This window comes from Elephantulus edwardii, unplaced genomic scaffold (genome assembly GCF_000299155.1).
Source record: "Elephantulus edwardii isolate Elephantulus edwardi_28Jun2011 unplaced genomic scaffold, EleEdw1.0 scaffold00279, whole genome shotgun sequence".
Taxonomy (NCBI): domain Eukaryota; kingdom Metazoa; phylum Chordata; class Mammalia; order Macroscelidea; family Macroscelididae; genus Elephantulus; species Elephantulus edwardii.
Genome location: NW_006400029.1, coordinates 606,437 through 629,514, shown reverse-complemented (window position 1 = coordinate 629,514; position 23,078 = coordinate 606,437). Strand labels below are relative to the sequence as shown.

Below are 23,078 nucleotides of genomic sequence, written 5' to 3'. Positions count from 1 at the left end.
TTATTTTTATTTTTTTATTATTATTAAATTTTATTAGTTTCAATGAACATTCACAGGGATTCTGGGCTTTCACTCCTTCATTGCCGCACCATTCTCTGCACCCTCCTCCCCAGTTTGTTCTTCTTCCCCGCCATCCGAATGCTTTATTTTAAAAGTTATTTAAAGAACATATTTAAAGTCCAACATCAACATTTTCCCAAAGAGGGTGACTAGAATTTCCCATTTTTTTCCTGTGACTAGGTCATGCACTCTTATGTACATGCTTGTTTTTGTGGTTTGTTTTTTTCCCCCTTTTAGGGTTTTAAGCTTTGTTTTGGCATGGCTTTTTGCGATATAGTAGGTCTGTTAAGAATTTAGCTACACTGGAGACTAAGGTGCGCCTGATACAGGCCATGGTATTTGCAATCGCTTGTTATGCATCAGAGAGTTGGACAATGACTAGGGAGGACAGAAGGAGAGTGGATGCTTTTGAGCTGTGGTGCTGGAGAAGGGTACTGAATGTACCATGGACTGCCAGGAAAACAAACAGATTCATCTTGGAGAGGATTAAACCAAGCTACTCCTTGGAGGCAAGGATTCTGGGGCTTCGTCTGACATACTTTGGACATGTTGCCAGGAGGGACGGGTCCTTGGAGAGGGACATCATGCTTGGGAAGGTGGAGGGACAGCGTAGGAGGGGAAGACCCTCTATGAGATGGATTGATTCGGTGACTGGGGTAATTGGGATGGGTGTGTCAGAGGCAGTGCGGTTGGCGCAGGATAGAGCAGGGTTTAGGGCTGTTGTGCATAGGGTCGCTATGAGTCGAAAACGACTCCACGGCACATAACAACAACAACAATACATCATGTTCTTTAATCAGATCCAGCTGCCTCAATTCTGCCTACCTTGCAAACACATTGCTCCACCTACATCATCATCAAGTGTGTGAGCCATCTCTTCCTCAATAATTGATCAGATTCAGTGGCAGAAAGTGGGAGTCTCGCCATCAGGGAATAAGAAATAGCAGAGAATGGACAAGTGTGTCCTTTGGAGTCAGAGATTCCTGTGCCAGGGGGATTGTATTTTGCTGTTGACGGAGAATCTGTCTGGACTCAGGGATTGTACTTTGCTGTTAAACGAACAGTTTTCTGGATTCAGGTATTGCACTTTCTGTTCAATTAAAAGCTCTCTGGATTAAGGAATTGTATTTTTCTGTTAATCTGAATTATACGTTTTTAGGGATTGTATTTGAGGAGCTCTCTGAACTGAGGGTTATCTATTAATTTGAATTATAGTTTGATAACTTCCTATCCTATATCCTATAACCAAGAATATGGTTCTATCAAGACTGTATGGTCCCTGTAATGACTTTCAAACCAAATAAGTGAGCCCAGGAGCATGAAAGGACATGTTTCACCTCAAGGGAATTTGTTTTGTCTTTTGGATGCTATTGACGGCATACAGTTCTCCCTTGTGGAGTTAGTAGAGGCTGGACTTAATTGTTTCCACATCCTCGCAATTATTCATTTTTCTTAACATATTTTTTTAGTAGTGAGCATCATTAGCATGAGACAGGTTTGTTCTCTGAATTTCTGATTGAAATTTACTGCTAAGCAGGTTCTATGAACTTGGGTGTTTAGTATGTAGTATTCAAAAGTCTTTGTTCCTTTTTTAGATGTAATGTAGAGCATAACAAATGTTCCCTCCTTTCCACCAGAGATCTCATTACTGTTATTAGCTTGTTTATTCTAACATCAATTCTAAGATACCTTAGAATTTCCAGGGTGCAACCTTTGTGGAAGTAGACTGTAACATCTTTTTCCACTTCGTTAGAGATGTTATTAGTAGGTGAGTACTGAATATCCTTGAGGGTCGCTATGAGTCATGCTGGACTCAATGACAATCAACAACAACAGAATATCCTATGAACTGCCAAAAGCTAACACATCTGTCTTGGAGGAAGTGCATGTGGGATACTCTTTAAAGAGAAGATTCCTTGGTCTCACATACTTTGGCCATGTTTTCAGGAGGGTCCAGTCCTTGCAAAAACACATCAAGCTGGAAAAGGCAGAGGGTCAGCAAATGAAAGGGTGGACCTCATCAAAATGGAATGACATATTAACTCTAACAATGGACTCAAGCATGACAGAGATCATGAGAATAGTGCAGGATAGGGCAAGTATGGAGTTTATTTATCAATATGGTGATCCTAGCCACTGTACTTGACTCTGCAATGTGGTGGATGGCTGAGAATATGAGAATAGCATTTGTTGGCCTATACACAAGGGAATTGGCTATCTTATTATTCCACAAGAGGATTGGTCAGTCTCACCAATATACAAGAGGATTGGCTAGTCTCGCCAATAAATTTGAGAGATTTCAGCAAAGAAGAGTCTCTCTCACGACCAGCAAATAAGTAGGTATGAAGTGGATGCCCGTTAGGACCAAACGTTCTGGTGTCAGCTACACTTACAACAGCACAGCCATGGTGGAAGCAGAGAACCAAAGAATCAACATGAAATAGGACTGCTACTTGTCCTCCCTTCCCTGACCTTCACAGAACCAAAGCTAAGTAAGAGCCTTTACCTAAATTTATTGGACAATTGTGGGGCAGGGAGACAATATTGACAGGACTAAAAATTTTGTAATACAGACCAAAAGCTTGAGGGTCAAGGCTGAAGTGCCTGTGTGCACATTTCAGAAGCTGTCCTTACTGTATTCTGGATTATAACCTTTTGACTTCCCCAACATTGTTTTGTGTGGTCTGTGAGCTATCACATCACTTAGTGTACTCAGCAAAACAGTAAAATTGGTGTTGAGATGGGAAGAAGGAAGAAGGTATGGGAGCATGAAAATTGGTTTTGTGTTATTGATACTGTTGATGGGGACTTTGTGGAGTAAGTAAAGGTCAGCTATGGCCTTTCATACATTGCCCTTGCTATTTTTATGGCAAGTTTCAGATGTGTTGTTATAGGGGTGCTATGTCATTACACCCATATAATAGTGGAACTAGGGAACAGTATAGATTATTTTATAGTAGCTACATCCTAAGTGTCCTGAGATTTAAAGAAAATTATAAAATGACTTAAGAAGATAGTACATTACTAAAATGAATGTCTATAAGATGAAAGACATTTATAATTTATTTCCAATATTATATTTTTTAATAAAAAATTCTTTACTATAGAATCAGAACTGACTCATGTCTTATTTTTAGTGGGATTTTTAGGCTGTAAAATACACGAAAAGAGAGTGTCCATCTTCCCCCTGGGAAGCAATTGATGGATTCCAACTGCCAGAGTTGTGGCCTTTCAGCTAATAATTTACTATACCGTAGCCAATGTGAATTATCAAGTGTGGACTAGTAGTGCAAATTTATCATTTGGTGAAGATAGCAGAAAGCGTATCTCTATATTCACTTCTTATTCAATACTAACATAGGACTAGTAGGTACTCTAGTCGGTTCACCAAGAATTTATAATACTGGAATTTATTTGAAAGAATTTTTTTCTAATTTTCCGTTACTTTTTTTTTTAAATTATTTTGTTTAAACCCTCACAAAGAATTTTACATGGAGCTCTGGTGGTCAAGCCAATCACAAGAGATTCTATTCCACCAGCAGCTCCAAGGGAGAAAGATGGGCAATTTCTTCCCATGACAGTCTCTGAATATCCTCTTGTGGGTCATATTGATAGTTGATTTTGATTGAACAGCAATCAAGAGTGAGTGAGTGATGGCTTTATAGGTAGCCATTTTTTTCTGTCTTTAAATGTCAGTGCTTTATTCTTAACAAATATACTGATGTATAAATCTGTTGGTGCTATTCCTTTTTCTTTCAGAGAAATCTATTTTCAAAACAATTTCCTCATCATCTAGAAATATATATCATCGTTGAAAAAACTTTGGTAAGTTAAAATTATCTTTTGTCTATCTAGCTTAGTTCAACTATTTTTCTATCCTCCTCTCCTTCCTTTTTTCTTAGGAAAGTTTTATCTTGATTTCAAAGATAGGATGGGGTTTTTTTGCCTTTTTTACATTTGTTTGCATACAAAAGTCAAAAATATTGTGCTCCACTTATGTATATTGTGTTTCATACATTCCTTCATACATATTGTATTTCATACACTGTGAATGGGACCATACCCATACATTGTGTTTTATAAAATTAATCACCATTGATCTGTACCCACTAACACCCCTTCTTTTCAGGCCCTCATTGTTGTTGTTATGTGAGTTGTGACTTAAAACGACCATATAAACAATACCTTTGAACCCTGCTTTATCTTGAGCAAACTCGCTATCTCTCACACATCTGCCCCCATTGCACACCTGCCCCACTGCCACAGTCAGTGTGTCAACCTACTTCATCCTGGATCTTCCTCTCCTGCACTGACCCTCCACCCTTCCAAGCATGATATCCTTCTTCAAGGACTGATCCCTCCTGGCAACATCCCCAAAGTATGTGAGATGAGTTTCAATATCCTTGTTTACAAGGAGCAAACTGGATTTACTCTCTCCAGGGGAGATCTGTTTGTTCTCTTGGCAGCTCATTTCCAGTCCAGTTTAATACTCTTCTCTGGCACGAAAACTCAAGAGCATCAATTCTTCTTTAGTCATTCTTAGTTATTATCCAGCTTTCTGATGAATAGCAAGTAATTGTGAAGACCATAGCACAGATCAGGTGCAGCTTAGTTGCTAGACTGACATTGTTGCTCTTCAGCACTCAGGAGAAGTCCACATCTGCAGATTTTCCCCAAAGTAACTCATCTTTTGATTTCCTGAATGCTGGTGCTAAGAGTGGACCCAAGTATGATAAAATTGTTAGCAATCTCAATCTCTTCACCTGATGTTGAGACTCTTTTTTTTACTAAAGTTCAGCTGCAGTTTTGACCTTCTTCAGCAAACACTTGAAGTCCTTCTTCGTTGCAGCAAGCAAGGTTGTGCCCTCTGCATAACACAAGATGTTGATGAGACTTCCTCAAATCCTGATGCCATATTCCTCCTAATAAAGTCCAGTCTCCCAAATGACATATTATGCATATAGATTGAAAAAGTATGGAGACACGAGGCATCCATGACCACTCCTTGATTTTGAAAAATAGTGTTTCCTTGCTCTGTTTGGATAACTGCTTCCTGGTCTAAGGATAGGTTTCACATGAGCACAATCAATGGGATTCTCATTCTTCTTAATGGTAGCCACAATTTGTTGTGATCTACACAGTCAAATGTCTGTATAGTCAATAAAACACAAACAGACATTCTTCTGACACTCTTTTCTTTCAGTAAAGATCCATCTGACATCAGCAGAGATGTCCCTAGCGCAGTGACCATTTCTAAGCACAGCTCGTATTTCTGGCAGTTCTCTGTTGATGTAATATAGATCTATCCTAATTACTTCACCCTTTCCCTCTTGTACACAAAATTCTTTGACCCCATTATTACCTCAGCTTCCCCCTCTTAGCCCTCCTGCCATCCTTCCTTAGGACTTTTATCCACATCTTACTCGTTATTTTTCTGTTTTCACAATAATCATCTCATGCAGTATTTGTCCTTATGAAACTGAGTTAAAACACTCAGCATAATGTTCTCTAGCTTCTCTCATGTTATATGGTAGTTTTATATAGTAGCTTACAAAATCATTGCTCCTGAGTGCTACATAGTATTCCACCATGTCTCAAAACATTCCATTTTTGATTGGCATTTGGGCTGTTTCCAGGTTCTTGCTATTGTGAATAATGGTGCTATGCACATCAGCATACAGAGCTCTGTATCTCAGTTTTATTTTCCCTGGAGTATATTCCTAGCAGTGAAATAGCTGGTTCATAATAGCATTTCTATGTTCAGCTATTTGAGGAAATACCAACCTGTCTTCCAGCCTAGTTGTACCATTTTACAGTCACACCAACAGTGTATGAGAGTCCTAGTCTCTCCACATCCTCTCCAAAATGTATTGCTTATTGTCCTTTTAAACTTTACCACTCCTTCTAGAGTGCATTGGTATTTATCTCATTGTGGTTTTGATTTGCATATCCCTTATTGCCAGTCATTTTAAGCATGACTTCCTGTGTTTGTTGGCCATCTGAATGTTTTCCTTTGTGAAAAGTCTTTCCATATCTTTTACCAATTTTGTTACTGAGTAATCAGTCTTTTCTTATGGAGATCCAGTAGAATTCTGTAAACTTTTATTATGAGATCCTTATGAGATGTCCTTGCCAACAGTTTTTCCCCAGTCAGTGAGATTTATTTTTATCCTATCGGAAAAAGGTTTTTTATGCACACAGGAACTTAATTTTTAGAAGATGCCGTTCATTGATGCTTTCCTCTTTTGGCTGTGCATTTCTGGCTGTATTTGCCATCCTTTTATACCATTTGTTGTTGTTGATTGCCGTTGAGTCGAGTATAACTCATAATGACCGTATGAACAAAAGACTTGAAGCCTTTCTATAACTATCATCATTTCTCAAAGTTCATAGAGTTACCAGAGGCATGTTGTTTAGGAAGTGGATGCCACTCTGCTTCCTACCTCTGTTATTTTCATTCTAAGAACAAGAGGAATACAAGCTGTGGTTAAGAAATGTGTCTTTTTATTGATATTAAAGAATTAAAATTAATGAAGAATCATGTATATAGAATACAGCTGGTTTTATAGACATTTTCTACCAGGCCAAGATAGTATATTGGACAAGTACTGGGGGAAAAAAAACACACTATTTTACTTTCTGAACAACTACATATTATGAATATCAAACCAATTTCTTTAAACCTATTAAATAATAGTAATTTAATTACGCAGTAAGCATAATTGTGAGCATTTTTGTTAATGATAATTCTTCTAAATGTGATATAATCTTAATCTAAAGAAAAAAATTTATACCATAGGCTACACATTCCAAGAAAGATTCCATTTTATATCTCATGATCTTTATAGTTTTGGGCTTTACCCTAAGTTTCTGATCCACCTTGAGTTGAATTTGTGATGTGAGATGTGGGTCCTGCTTCTAATTTCTGCAGATAGCAGACCAGTTTTCCCAGCACCATTTGTTGAAGAAGTTTCTCTATTTGATAGGTTTTGTTTCCTTGTTGAATATCTGTTACACATAAGTTGTTGTTGTTGTTGTTGTTATTAGGTACCATCAAGTCAAATACAACTCTCAGAGACCCTAAGAACAAAAGATGTGAAACCAGTCATGTCCTATACCATCCTCACATTTGCTGGCACACAAGAGCACATTGCAGCAGTCACCATGTCAGTCCACCTGAATGAGAGTCTTTCTCTCCCTACCAACCCTCCACCCTTCCCAATATCATGTCCCTCTCCAAGGAATAACACCTCCTAGCAATATGTGCAAAATTTGTTGAGTGAAGCCTCATCATTCCTTCCTCCAAAGAGCTCTCTGGCTGCAACCTCTCCAGGACATATCTATTCATTTTCTTGGCCATCCATGAAATGTCCAATACTCTTCTTCAATACCACAGCTCAAAGGCAACAATTCTTTTTCTGTCATCCTCATTCATTGTCCAGGTCTCGGATGTATAGCTAGCAGTTGGAAGGACCATAGCCTGAATCACATGAACCTTAGTTCTCAAACAGACATCTCTACTCATTAATAATTTGGAAGTTCTCTAACTGCAGATTTTCCCATTGCAATGCATCTCCTTATTTCTTGACTGTTCATACCAAGGGCGTTAATTGTGGATCCAAGCAAGATGAAGCTGTTGAAAGTTTCAGTCTCCTCTCCATCCATCATAACACTATGCAGTGGTAAGAATCTTTGTTTTCTCGATATTGAGATGCAATCCATACTGAAGAATGCAATCCTTGGTCTTCTGCAACAAGTGTTTCAAATCCTCCTCAATTTCAGCAAACAAGGTTCTGTCTTCTGCATATCACAGGTTATTTATGAGGTTCCCTCCAGTCTTGATGCCACGTTCCTCTTCATAGAGTCCAGCTTCTTGGATAATTTCATAGTACTCTAATGTTAGATTTTTTTATTTTAGTTGGGTCTGTTGTGATGCTGATTTGATTCATCTCTTATTCAGATTATTTGTGTCTTCTCCCTCTTTTCTTTTGTGAGTTTTGCTAGTGGTTTATCGATTTTATTGACCTTTTCAAAGAACCAACTCCTAGTTTTGTTGATAGTTTCAATTGATTTTTCTGTTTTCTATTTCATTTCTTTCTGCTCTAGTTTTTATAATTTCACTTTTTTTAAAAGGTGTCGGGTTTTCTTGCTGTTCTTTTTCAATTTTTCAATTTACTGCAGATATTGGGTTAGAGAGTCAATAGTTTGTTTTTCCTGTCTTTTGATGTGTTTGCTTATTGCTGTAAATAGGCCTCTGATTACTGCTTTGGCTGCTTCCCAGAGGTTTTGGCAAGTGGTGTTTTCATTGTCATTAGTTTCAAGAAACTTTTTAATTTCATTTTTTATTTCTTCTACTACCCAGTCATGTTCAAGCAAAATGTATGGTGTTTTTCTCCTTTGTCCTCCTATTATTAATTTCTAATTTTTTAGCGCTATGGTCTGACAAGATGGTTTGTATGAGGTCAAGTTGGTTTATTGTGTGGTTTAATTCTTCAGTATCTCTGTTGAGTTTTTTTCTGGTAGTTCTATCTTTTCTTGAGAGGGGTGTATTGAAGTCTCCCAGCACTATAGTAGTGTTGTCTATTTCATCTTTCAGTTTTGTTAATGTTTGTTTTATGTATTTTGCTGGTCTTTCATTTGATGCATAGATATTTATTATTGTTATGTTCTCTTGTTCTATTGACCCTTTCAGCATTTTGTAGTGATCTTCCTTGTCCTCTGTGATGGTTTTTACATTGATATTTATTTTATCAGAGATTAATATAGCTACTCCTGCTTTTTTCTGGTTGCCATTTGCTTGTTATATTTTCCCCCACCCTTTTATTTTTAGCCTGTCTTTATCTTCATTTTTCAGGTGTGTCTCTTGTAGACAACATATTCATGGGTTTTGGTTTTATCCAATCTGCTACTCTCTTTCTCTTCAGCAGTGCATGTAAACTGTTCACGTTCAGTGTAACTATTGAGAGGCTAGGTTTTATTGCTATCATTGTGTCGAGTTCTTTTTGGTGTTGTTGCTACTTACTTTGGACCATGCAGCTTTCTGTGGTATGTCTGTAAGAAGGACATCTCTGAGTCTCTCCTGCAATGCTGGTTTTGTTCTTACAAACTCTCTAAGGTTCTGCTTTTCTGGGAATATCTTGATCTGTCCTTCATATTTGATGGATAATTTTGCTGGGTACAGTATTCTTGGTTGACATTAGTGTTCTTTGAGTGTTTGATATATGTCCTTCCATTCTCTTCTTGCCTGCATGGTTTCTGCTGAGAAATCAGCACTTAATCTTATCTGTTCTCCCTTAAAGGTTACTCTTTGTTTCTCCCTTGCTGCTTTCAGGATTCTCTCCTTATCTTTGGTTCTGGCAAATTTAACTATGATATGCCTTGATTTTTTTTCTTTTGGGGTATAATCTATACGGTGTTCGCTGAGCTTCCTGAATACATATTCTCTCATTCTTCATTATGCCTGGGAAGTTTTCCTCTAGTAATTTTCCACATATTTTTCAGTGTCTTTACTTGCTTCTTCCATTTCTGGGATTCCAATGATGCACATGTTATTTCTCTTGATGGTGTCCCACATTAGTCTTAGGCTTTCTTCTTTTTCCTTCTTTTTTGAGTCTGCTTTTTTCTCTAGCAGATCAGTGGTGACAATTCTGTCTTCAATTTCACTGATACTGTGTTCCATCTCATCAACTCTGCTCATATGTCCCTCCATCATGTTGACAGCCTCTGAAACATTGGACCTTATATTTTAAATAGTGGATTCTTGTTTTTCCAGTGCTGCTAATGCCTCATTTGTTTTCTTGGCAATGCTCTGCATAGTTTTTTGAGCTCCTCCTGGTTTTTGCTTGTAGTATCCTGTAATTCATCAAGTTTGTCTTTCATCCATTGGATATATTCAGTCACTCCTCTTTTAAATTCTGTGTCTGAAAGTTCCATCAGACTTTTTGGCTTCAGGGAATCCACTGATACCATGTCACCCTTTGTGAGTGACATCTTGCTTTGCTCTTGTGTATTGTGTGGGATAGTTTGCTTTCTTCGAGACATTGATATGTTCTTGATCTGAAGACAATGCTCTTGAGATCAGTTGGGCAGCTAACGAACTTGTGCATTTCTCTCGACTTCTGACTTCAGAGAAATGTCAGTTCAGAGCCTGCGAGGGCAATCTCTTGTTGGTAAGACAGATCAAGGTGCTCCCGATTAAAGGCAAGTTGATTGTCCAGACGTGTAGGCACTGGTGTGGAGCCAAATGGGTGAGGCAGGCACAGGGTTGGGGTGATTGCAAGGGCAGGGTTGGGGGACCTTGCTCAAACCTCTGTTGTCTCAGTGTACTCACGATTGGGGTCCCTACTCAAATTCCTGCTGTCTATTTCCTACCCAATGGTTTTCTCAGTGTTCCCTGCCTGGTGGCACTCATGCAAGTGCCCTCACACAACAGCCCCTGCTCCAACAGAGTCCTGGATCTGACAGGATCTGAAAAGTCAAGGTCAAATTTCCACCAACCCTCTAGCCTCTGGCTGGTCTGCAGAGTCTGCAGAAGCCAGCTAGTGGCTGGCTCGTTTTGGGCAGTTAGTGTAGCCCAAGAGAGCTTGGGCAAATTCCCCACCAGTGGGCATGCCCTTGGGTGCTCTTCCAGGTAATCAGCAATGCCCCAGTAAACCCAGTCAGGACCCTACCGGCCTTTCTCCTGCCAGATTAGTTCCACAGCAGCTCGGCTGATAGCTCCGGATGATGGCTGGATCTGAAGTCGTGCCCTGAGGTCACAGGGCTGTGGCGGGGGCTAAAGTGCGGGGCATGGGAAGGGGGGAAAGCAAGGGAGGGGGGAGAAAAGGAGCACAGGGCTTGGACACTACCACCATGAGGCAGGGGGCAGGGCTTGGGCACTGCTGGGGGTTTATGCAGCAGCACCCTGTGTGGTGGGGGTCACGCAGGTATGGGCTGCAGGGGGGGGGTCACACAGTGGCGGGTAGTCGTCGCTCCTCTGGGGTCACACAGTTTTCGCTCCTCTGGAGTTCCGTCGTGGCTGGCAGACTGTTGTTCTTCCCAGGTCTCTTCCCAGCTGGTGTGGCTGAAAAGATGATTTGTATTATTTCAATGTTTTTTAGTTTGTTCAGGCTTGCTTTGTATCATAATACATGATCAATTCTGGAGAATGTACTAAGTGCACTTGAGAAAAAGTAAATAGATTTTAATTGAGTGTAGAATCCTGAATGCCTCCACAAGGGTGAGTTGGCTAATTGCATAGTTTAGATCTCCTACATCTTAGTTATGTTTCTTTTTAGTTGATCTGGCAAGAGTGGTGTGTTAAAACCTCCTACCACAATTGCAGTACTGTATATTTCTTTCTTCAAGTCTGTTAGCCATTATTTTATGTATTTTGCATGTTGATTGTGCTTAAGTGAAACTTATTCTTGAACCAGGAGGCAGTCATTAAAACAGAGCAAGGAAATACTGCATAGTTCAAAATTGGTGTGAGCCAAGGATATATCCTTTCTCCGTATCTTTTCAACCTAAATATGTAACAAATTGTCTTTGTGACTGGGCACTATGGAGAGAAATGTGGCATCAGTATTGGAAGTAGACTCATCAACAATCTGCATCATGCAGAATTTATGCAACTTTGCTTCATGAAACTAGGGAGGACCTGAAGCACTTTCTGCAGAAGGTCAAGGACTGCAGCCTTCAATGTTGATTGAAGCTCAACATCAAGAAAACAAAGATTCTCACCACTTAGCCAATTAGCAGCATCATGATAAATGGTGATGATATTGAGATTGTTGACAGTTTCGGTTTACTTGATTCTACAGTCAAGACTCTTGGTACCAACAGGCAAGAAATTAAAATATTAATTACATTGGGGAAAGTCTGCTATCAAAGACCTCTCTAAAGTACTGAAGAACAACAATGTCAGTCTGGAGACTAAGGTGTGCCTGATACAGGCCATGGTCTTTGCCATTACTTGCTATGCATCAGAAAGCCGCACAATGACTAGGGATGATAGAAGGAGAATTGATGCCTTTGAGCTGTGATGCTGAAGAATAATATTAGATATTTCATGGACTGCTAGGAGAATAATCAAGTCCATCCTGGAGAGTATGAAGCCAGGCTGCTCCTTGGAGACAAGAATTCTGAAGCTTCAGCTGACATACTTTGGACATGTTGCAAGTCTGGATCAATCCTTGGAGAGAAGCATTATGCTTGAGAGGGTTGAGGGACAGAGCAGGAGATGAAGATGTTCAATGAGATGGATTGATTCAGTGAATGGGGTAATAAAATAGGTGTGGGATAGAGCAGGGTTTAGGGCTGTTGTAAATAGGGTCGCTTTGAGTTGAAAGTGACTCAATAGCACATAACAACAACAAAAACAACAGCAACAATCATTTGGTGAATAGATGTTGACCACCTTTATATCTTCTTGCTCTCTGGTACCTTAGTCAATATAGAGTGCCCTACTTTATCTCTTATGGTTATTTTCATCCTGAAGTCTATTTTATCAGAGATTGGTAATACCACTCTTGCTTTTTTGTGGATGTTGTTTTCTTGGTATATTTTTTCTCTTTTTTTGTTTTTAGCATATCTTTTTCTTCATTTATTAAATGTGTTTCTTGTGCGCAAGATATTGATGGGCTTTGGTTTTGTTGTTATTGTTTAACTGTATACTGCTACTCCTTTTTTTCTTGATTGGTGCATTTAAGCCATTCACATTAAGTGCAATTACCAATAGACCAGGTTTTATCACTGCCAACTTGCTCTGTTTCTTCATCTGCTATTTCTGGCTACTATTGTCCATCTGTTTTATTTTGTTGACTCTGTGTGAAAGACTTCCATTAGAATTTCATGTAAAGCAGGTCTTGTTTTCAACAAAGTCATCGCTTTTCTGTAAATGACCAAATTACTCCTTCATATTTGATGGACACCTTTGCTTAGTACAAGATCCTTGGGTGGAAATTGCTTTCTTTTCACCTATGCCATGTCATTGTCTCCTTGCTTGTGTGTGTGGTTTTTTTTGTGTTTTTTGTTTTGTTTTGGTTTTTTTGCTTCTGTGTTTTCAGCTGAGAAATCAGAAACTGATCTAATTAATTCTTCATTATAGATGACCGGTTTATTTGTGCTGATTTTAGTATCTTATCTTTTTCTTTTACGTTGGAGAATTTGACTATGATATGTCTTATGTTTACTTCTGTGGTCTAGTTTGTTTGGAGTTCACTGAGCTTGGACATGCATTTCCTTGTTCTTCATAGTATCTGGGAAATTTTCTTCTAGTATATTTTCTGAAATTTTCTCAGTGCTTTCCCTGCCCTCCTTGTGTTCTAGAATTTTGATCATATGTATTGTTCCTTTTGATATTATCCTACATGCTTTTAATGTTTTTTAATGTTTTCTTCACTTTCCTTCTTTCTCCCGTTTTTTCTTCTACTGTGTTCCCATTGGAGTTTTTTGTCTTCTGGATCACAGTCTGTCTCATCTCTTCTTTTCTGTTTTTTGGTTTTTGTTTGGTTTTTATTCCCCCCAGCACTCTGGAAACATCTTCCATTATGGTTTTGTTATTTTGGCTTGCATTTTCATTCCTTTTTTGTTGTTTCCAGGACTGTGTTGGCTATACCCTATCTGTCTTGTGATGATTTTTAAAGTTCTGTATCTCTTTGTCTATAGTTTCAATTCTTTCTTCCATCTTGTCCAATTTTCCATAGTTGTTTATGTTCCTCCAAATCCGTATATTTTTTTCTGCCTCCCTATTCTTTAGTATTTGCTTTATGTGTGGCTTCCGTTCTTTCTTCCATTATTTACAGTAGCTCAAGAAGTACCTTCTTTAATAGCTGTTAATATAAATCCACATAATTATAATACTTTTGCCCCCCTGTTTCTGGGGTATTGCATTATTTATAGCATCCATTTTTTTTCTTCCATCATTTGTGCTTTCTTTAGTTGCTGTTCATATAATTACGTTTAATTATATTTATATACCAATGATTGTCAGGATAAGGATGGGAACTCTCCTTTCAAGCTATTTACTTCCTCTAAAAACCCATTAGAGGGTTAGATATGTATCACTTTCAACTCAGTGGTGCTCAACAGAAAATAATCCTTTAAGTCTGAGATTGATTAAGCATTCAATAAAGATGTATTAATAGGTGGGGTTATTGTTGCTGTTATATGTCATCAAGTTGCCTGTGACCCATAGTGACCCTACGTATAGCAGCTCTAAACCCTACCCTGTCCTGAGCCAGTCTCACTAATTCTGACATGAACCCCCATTACTCCAGTTACTCTATCAATCCATCTCATCTGGGGTCTTCCTTTCCTGCACTGTCCCTCCACCCTTCCAAGCATGATATCTTTCTGCAAGGAAAAGTCTCTCCTGGCCGCATGCCCAAAGTATGTGAGATGGAGCTTCCGATTTCTAGCCTCTAAGGAGAAACTTAGTATCACTCTCTCCAAGATAGACCTGTTTGTTTTCTTGACAGTCCGTGGTATGTTCAAGACTCTTCTCCAACATCACAATTCAAAGGCATCAATTCTTCTTCTGTCATCCATAATCATTAGTTCTATTGATAGTCCATGGAATATTTAGTACTCTTCTCCAATACCACATACTTTGAGCATGTAGCTAGGAGGGGATCTTCCTTGGAGAAGGACACAATGCTGGAAAAAGTGAAGGGTCAGTGAAGAAGATGAATACTCTGAGCCAGTTTGATTGACATGATGAACACTCTTGTATGTTAGGAAGTGTGACAATGGCAAGATAAAACAGGATTCTCTTGTTCATAGGGTCGCTATGAGTTGTACTCAACTCAGTTGCAAACAACAACCAAATAACTTCAACACTATAGCTTAAAGGCATTGATTCTTCTTCTTCTATTCTTTTTCATGTTCCTGCTCTCAAAGGCATTGCAAGTGATTGAAAAGACCATAGCCTGTATCAGGCACACTTTAAACTGATATCATTGTTCCTCAGTACTTTGGAGAGATACATGACAACTGATTTTCCCAGTACAATATATATTTTTATTTCTTGTGCCAAGTATGTTGATTGTGGATCCAAGTAAGATTAAGTTGTTGATTATTTCAATCTTGTCTCCATCTATTATGACATTGCTTATTGGCCCAGTGATGAGGATTTTTTTTTCTTAGTGTTGAGATGCAATCCATACAGAAGTCTTTAATATTTGGCAGCAAAAATTTCAAGTCCTCCTCACTTTCTGAAAGCTAGGCTGTGTAATCCACATGACATAGGTTGTTGAACAGTGGTTCTCTTATCTTGATGCCAAATTCTTCTTCCTGGACTCGATCCTCTCCAGTGATTTGCTCAGCTCTGATGGCCTCCTGAAGGCATGCAGTTCAAGGCCACCAGCTGTTCCATGGGAGAAGGATGGAAAATATCCTTCCATGTGATTAGTTGCCTCTGAAAACCCATCAAAGGGTCAGCTATGGGTCAATTCCAACTCTATGGTACACAACAACAATAGGTTTAAGAGGTTTGGAGGAAGGATACAGCCATTAGAAAGATGGTAAAATAAAATAATAATTAGATACCATCTCCCCCAGCAAAAATGGCATTGTTCAACATGATAGTAAATAGCAAATACTAGCAAAAGTATGGCTAGATTAGGACTTACAATGTTGCTGGAGGCAATGTAAAATGGTATAACCACTATGACAAACCATTTGGTGCTTCCTTAGAAAATTAGAAATAGAAATACTTAATCCAGTAATCCTACTACTAGATATATCTCTCAAAGAAATAAGAAAAAGAGATTTGTATACTCACTTCATGCTTATTGCAACACTATTTGTAACAATAGCAGAGTCTATCAAAGGATGAGTAGAGAAAGAAGCTGTAGTATTTTTATGATGTATCACAAAATATTATCAAGAATCTATGAAATAATATAGAGCATGAATGAAAATAGAAAAATTATGAGGAATAGCATAAATCATTCACTAAAGAAAATTATATTATAAAATAACTAATTTAAAATGCTAAGCAAAAGTTTATAACAATCAGTCTTGGAGTGATGAAAAGGAAGGTAAAGAAAAACAATAAATTAAAAAAATAAACTCTACACAAATAAGCAAATGTTTATGGAAAATAATACAGAACAATTATATTTCTACCAATTTCCAAGGCAACTGTTGTTATTCCTCCATGTTATCTAATAAAATTTTACTCAGAGAACATCTACGTATAACAAATAAAAACATTGCCCAATCCTGTTCCATCTTCAAAATCACCATTGTACTCCATTTCAGTCAGTCAATCTTGTTGAGGGTTTTTCTGTCTTTGACTCCCCAGTTTTTCCAAAATTGAAAAAAATTTGCTTCCCCATAAACTCTATGAACAACATGACCACAGTATATAATGCCAAGTTTCAATACTTGTTTCCAAGGAGCACTCTGGCTCAATTTCTTCCAAGTAAGATTTGTTTATTTTCTTGCCAATTTATGGTATATACAATGTTATTTTTCTGCAACACTATTACTCAAGGCCTCAAGTCTTCTAATTCTTTGTCAAACTTTGCAAGAATATGAAGCGATTGAATTTACCATGGCTTAGGTTAAAGAACATCTTGGACTTCAAACTGATAGCCTTGTTCTTTAGTATTTTAAAGAGACCCTTAACAGTAAATGTACCCTGACACAACATGTGTTTTGATTTCTTGACTGCATCAACTGTATTGATTGTGAATCCAAGTAAAAGGAAATATTTAACAACTTCAGTCTTTTCTCCATTTTTACTGATGTTAATTGAAGACTGTTATCTTTGATCTTCAACAAGAGCTTAACTCTTCATTTTCTTCACAATGTAGGTTATTCATGTATATTCCTCCAATCTTGATTCCACTTTCTTCTTTATGTAGTATAACTTGTAGAATTCCGTTCTCAGCATATGTGATGAATGGTTGTGGAGAAAATATGCAACCTTGGTACATACCTTCCCTGATTTTAAATCATGTACTATCACTGTGTTATCATCTATTATCCAAGGAAGTGCCAAAAGAACAAATATGTCTTGGAGAAAGTGCAACCAGGGTACTCCTTGGAGGCAAGGATGGTGAAACTTCGTCTAACATACATTGAGCATGTTAATAGTAGTTACTGGTCCTTGGAAAAAGAAATTATGCTTGGAAAGGTGGAAGGTGAGTGAAAGAGAAGACCCTGAAGAAGATGGATTGACACAGTGACTGCAACAATGGTCTCAAGTATATCAGAGATGATGAAGAAAGCACAGGATAGATCAAGGTGCAAATCCATTGTTCATAAGTTCACTATGAGTTGTAGGCAGCTGACTTAGTGGTCTCTAACTACACTACTACCACCACCACTAACATATTATCACAATATACAAAACATCCAGAATATTATGATTACTTGGATTTTACAATAATTTTACCTTTGTTTTTCAGTATGATTATATGGGCTCTGGAATGATGACTGTGACACAGAAAATTGTCCAGGTTATTGGCCTTGTTAACACTGTAAGTTTTTATCTCTTCATACTTATATTTTTATGTAAAACAATTGAAAGTTATTTTTACATTTTATCATGGCAAATTAATTACAATGTCATTCTACAAGCTAAAAATACAAAATACTCAATGTAATATTTTCATTTTTATGTGTTGTTTTCATGTTGTAATACTTGCATAAGTGTTTCATTTCTCTATCTTTTAGATGTTTACACAGTTAAAATTAAATGTTATACTGTCCTCCTTGGAATTGTGGTCAGAAAAGAACTATATTTCTACCAGTGGTGATGCTGATGATATATTACAACGATTTCTGGCATGGAAACAAGACAATTTTGTTCCAAGACCTCATGACATGGCATATTTACTTATGTAAGCAAAACGCTCTTCACGAATAATGATGTGTGCGAAAAGACTTCATTGAATTTTAATGATTTTTATGTGTTTTTAACATTCTATAGCATTCTTGGACATTTCTAAATATAACCACTGTCATAAAGATAATAGTGGAAGCATAATATTCATAAGTAATTGGAACAGTATCTGTAAAGCATAAAATGATAAGAAAGTTTACTTTTAATTAGCTTTATAATATCAGTTATACTACAAAATATAGAAAACCCTCAACTTACGTAAAAATGAACTCTATTTGGTAAATATTACCGATGATATGTTACATATTTTCATGTCTATGCTTTTGACATAAAGAGATTTGAGTGTCTGTGTGTATAAAATATATAATTTTGAAACATCTTATTTTGATGACAAAATTTCTTCTTTACAAGTGTTTAAAAAGTCTTTGTTTTACTCTTTATTGAAGGAAGGAAAAGAGAAATTGAGGAGCTTCTAAAATAATAAAAGTACATCAAAGCTAGAAATTACCTGTGGAAATAAAATTAATAATAAACAAATGAATTCTTATTGTTCATGATTTGAGTACTTGGATTAATTTATCATGTAAAACATATTTTTGGAGGAGAATGTTAGCGATTAATGTAATAGATTTTTTAAAATAATCATATTAATAAATGGTACTGTCATTTTATACAGTTACAGTAACTATCCTAAACATGTGGGAGCAACATTTCCAGGGATGATATGCAATAAAAGCTATGATGTTGGCATTGCAATGGTATGTAATTATTAAAGTTTCTTTTACATTATTATATTTTTATCTTTATGCTGTTTCTTAAAAGTATTCATTTTAGTTTATTTTTACTCCCTTCTTCCTCCCTTCCCATCTTTGTTAATCCTCCAAGATTGACTCCATGTGTGTAAACCTTTACTTAGCTTTTTATCCTTTTGTTATTATGTGCCATCGAGTCTCCTCTGACTCATAGCAACCCTATGTACAGTAGCTCTGAACCCTGCTCTATCCTGAGCATAACTCACAGACCCCAACACAACTAATCCCACTGCCCAGTTATTCTGTCAATCTATCTTATTTGAGGTCGTCCTCTTCTGCACTGTCCCTTCACCCATCCAAGTGTGGTGTCCTTCTCCAAGGACTGGTCCCTCCTGGCAATGTGCCCAAAGTATGTGAGACAGATCTTCAAAATCTTTGCCTCCAAGGAGAAACTCTCCAAGGTTTCACTCTCTCCAAAACAGGCCTATTTGTTCTCCTGGTGGTCCATGGTATGTTCAATACTTTTCTCCAGCACCACAACTCAAAGGCATAAATTCTTCTACTGTCATCCTTAGTCATTCTCCTGCTCTCTGATGCATAGCAAGTAATTGTGAAGACCATGGCTTTGATCAAGTGCACCTTAGTCTCTAGACTGACATCATTTCTGTTTAGTACTTTGGAAAGGTTCCTGATGACAGACTTCCCAATGCAATTTTTTTTATTTCCTGACTGCTGGTGCCAGGAATGTGGATTGTGGAGTTGAGCAAGTTGAAATTAACAACTTCAAACTCTTCTCCATATATCATGGTGCTGCTATTTGGCCCAGTGGTTAAGAGTCTTCTCTTGTTGATGTTAAACTTCACTCCATATTGAAGTCTATAGTCCTCGACTTCTGCAGGCAAACATTTCAGGTCCTCCTCAGTTTCAGCAACCAATGTTATATCATCTGCATAACACAGGTAGTTGATGACTTTCCTCCAATCCTTATACCACACTCCTCACAAAGTTCAGGCTCCCAAATGATCTGTTCTGCGTCCAGATTGAAAAGGTATGGAGACAGGATGCATCTCTGATGCACAGCCTTCCTAATTTTGAACTATGTAGTGTTTCATAGCTCTGCTCTGACAACTGTCACCTGGGCCAAGTATAGATTTCCATGAGCATAATCAATGTTCTGGGATTCCATTCTTTTCAAGATTAGCCAAGAAATGTCATGATCTTAATAGTCAGATGCTTTTGGATAGTCAATTAAGCACAAATATACATTCCTCTTGTACTCGTTGATTTCAGCCAAGAATCATCAGACATTGATGATAATGTCTCTAGTGCCATGGCCCCTTCTGAACCCAGTTTATATTTTTGTATTTAGTATTTTGTTAATATACTGTTCTGGTCATATTTTTTTATAATCTTCAGCAGGATTTCACTTGTATGTGATAATATTACAGAAGAGCTATGGTGTTTCTCTGGAGACTAAGGTGCGTCTGATACAGGCCATGATCTTTGCTATCACTTGTTATGCATCAGAGAATTGGACAATGACTAAGAAGGATAGAAGGAGAATTGATGCCTTTGAGCTGTGGTGCTGGAGAAGAGTATTGAGGGTACCATGGATTGCTAGGAAAACAAACAGATTCATCCTGGAAAGGTTCAAACCAAGCGGCTTCTTGGAGGCAAGGATTCTGAGGCTCTGTCTAACATACTTTGGACATGTTGTAAGGAGGGACCGGTCCTTGGAGAGGGACATCATGCTTGATAGGGTGAAGGAACAGAGCAGGAGGGGAAGGCCCTCTATGAAGTGGATTGATTCAGTGACTGGGTTAATTGGAATGGTTGTATCAGAGATGGTGCGATTGGCATGGGACAGAGCAGAGTTCAGGGCTGTTATACATAGGGTCTCTGTGAGTCTCAAGAGACTCAACGGCACATAACAACAACAATAATGATATTGTTTGGTAATTTCTACACTCTGTTGGGTCACTTTTCTTTAGGATAAAATTAAATATGGACCTCTTCCAGTCACTTAGCTAGGTAGTTGTCCTCCAGACTTTTAGGCACAACTTGGTGAGCATGTCTAGGACTGCATCTGTTTGTTAAAATATATCAATTGATATGCCATCAATTCCTGGGGCCTTGTTTTTTTCCCATTCCTTCGGAGAAGTTTGAAATTCCTTCTTCATCACCATTGTCTTTTCATCATATATTGTTTCATGAAATTCTTCTATTAGTGGTCTTATATAATAATTGGTCTAATACCAATTGAGGAACTTCAGCAAATAGATACATCCTTGCACATGCACACTGTTGATTTTAGGTGCTGTGGAGTTGACTGGACTCATAGTAACCCCTGTGAACAAAAAATCTGAAACTTGCCCTATCCTCTACCAACCTCATGATCTCTGACATGCTTGAGCCCATTTTCCAGGTTCTTCCATTTCCTCTGACCTTCCATATTTCCCACCATGCTGTCTTTTTCCAAGGGCTGACCTTCTTGACAAAATGACCAAAATATGTGAGATCTAGTTTCACTTTCCTTGACTCTCAGGAATACCTGATTGCACTAATATATTCCAATAAATTTAGAAGTAGCCTGCCTGACCAAGCAACTGGAATAGATCTTTAGTTGTTCTAATGCCAAGAAAGAAAATCTAAAAAAGGATTGTTGTTGTTAAGTGTCATGAAGACATAGATGACTCATAACAACACTATGAACAAAAGACCTAAATGATTGTATAACTTTCACAGGTTCTCCAAGTTCATAGAGTTTCTGCAGGCAAGCTGTTTCAGAAGTGGGTGCCACTCTTGCTTCCAAGCTTGTTGTAATCAGGGAATAAATAAATAATATATTCAATACATATGTTGAATTAAGAAAGCCATTGCTAGATCCATCTCGAAGTACAATATTGTGAGTGACAGGATAATACCCATACGCATACAAGGAAGGCCAGTGAATACCACTGTCATTCAGATATATGCACCAACAACCAGAGCCAAGGAAGAGGAAATAGAAGATTTTTACCAACTTTTATAGTTGGAGATCGATCAAACATGCAAACAAGATGCATTGATAATAATGGGTGACTAGAATGCAAAAGTTGAGAATAGAGAAGAAGATCCAGTAGTTGGAAAACATGGACTCAGTGACAGAAATGGAGCTGGAGAGAGAATGATCAAATTTCGCACAATCAATGACTTATTCATTGCAAGTACATTTTTTAAGAGACATAAACGCAGGTTATACACATGATATGCATAGGAATCAAACGTATTGCATCTGCGGAAAGAACCACTAGAGAAGCTCAATATCAGCTGTGAAAACTAGGCCAGGAGCTGATTGTGAAACAGACCATCAACTACTCATCGGCAAGTTCAAGCTGAAGCAGAGGAAAATTAACTCAAGTCCACGGGAACCAAAATATGACTTTGAGTCTATCCCTGCTGAATTTCAGAACCATCTCAGGAACAGGTTTGAGGCCTCGAACACTAATGAGCAAAGACCAGATGAGTTGTGGGAGAATATCAAGGGTATCATCCAAGAAGAGTGCAAACGTTCATTACAAAGACAGAAGAGAAAGAAAAAACCAAAATGGATGTCAGAGACTCTGAAAATTGCACTGGAGTGCAGAGAAGCCAAAACAAAGGGAAGAATTCAAGATACTAAAAAGTTGAATAGAAGATTTCAAAAGGCAGCATGGGAAGACATAGTAAAATATTACAATGAAATGTGCAAGGAGTTGGAGTCAGAAAAGTCAGAAAATCAAAAGGGCCGAACTCACCCAGCATTTCTTAAGCTCAAGGAACTGAAGAACAAATTCAAACCTCAAGTTGCTATAATCAAGGATGCTTTAGGCAGAATATTAAATGATCCAGGAAGTATTAAAAGAAGATGGAAAGCATATACTGAGTCACTGTATCGAAGGGAATGCAGAGACAGAAGAATTTAATGAAACAACATATAAGCAAGAGCCTATGGTGATGAAGGAAGAAGTTCAAGCTGCTTTGAAGGAAATAGCAGAAAATAAGGCCCCAGGAATAAATGGTATACCGATTGACATATTTCAGCTAACAGATGCTGCCCTGGACGTGCTCACCAAGTTGTGCCAAGAAATATGGAGAACAACTATCTGGCCAACTGACTGGAAGAGATCTATATTTGTTCCCATCCCAAAGAAGGGTAACCCAACAGAGTGTGAAAACTATAGAACAATCTCATTGATTTTACATGCTAGCAAGATTCTACTGAAGATTATCCAAAAACAACTGGAACAACACATCAGTAGAGAATTGCCAGAAGTCCAGGCTGGGTTTAGAAGGGGTCATGGTACTAGAGTTATTGTAGCTAATGTTAGATGGATCTTAGCTGAAAGCAGGGAACACCAGAAGAATGTCTATCTGTGTTTCATTGACTATGCAAAGGCATTTGACTGTGT

At 37.9% G+C, this 23,078-nt stretch overlaps 1 protein-coding gene across 1 annotated transcript in view; it reads left to right on the top strand.

Annotated features, from left to right (window-relative positions):
• The window catches only part of ADAM18 (ADAM metallopeptidase domain 18), a 121,708-nt gene that overhangs the window by 31,070 nt on the left and 67,560 nt on the right, over positions 1-23,078 (top strand). Inside the window, exons 8-11 of the mRNA XM_006900302.1 lie at positions 3,820-3,885; positions 17,460-17,531; positions 17,728-17,894; positions 18,573-18,654. Coding sequence (XP_006900364.1) covers positions 3,820-3,885; positions 17,460-17,531; positions 17,728-17,894; positions 18,573-18,654 — 387 coding nt within the window. The remainder of the gene's footprint in view (positions 1-3,819; positions 3,886-17,459; positions 17,532-17,727; positions 17,895-18,572; positions 18,655-23,078) is intronic.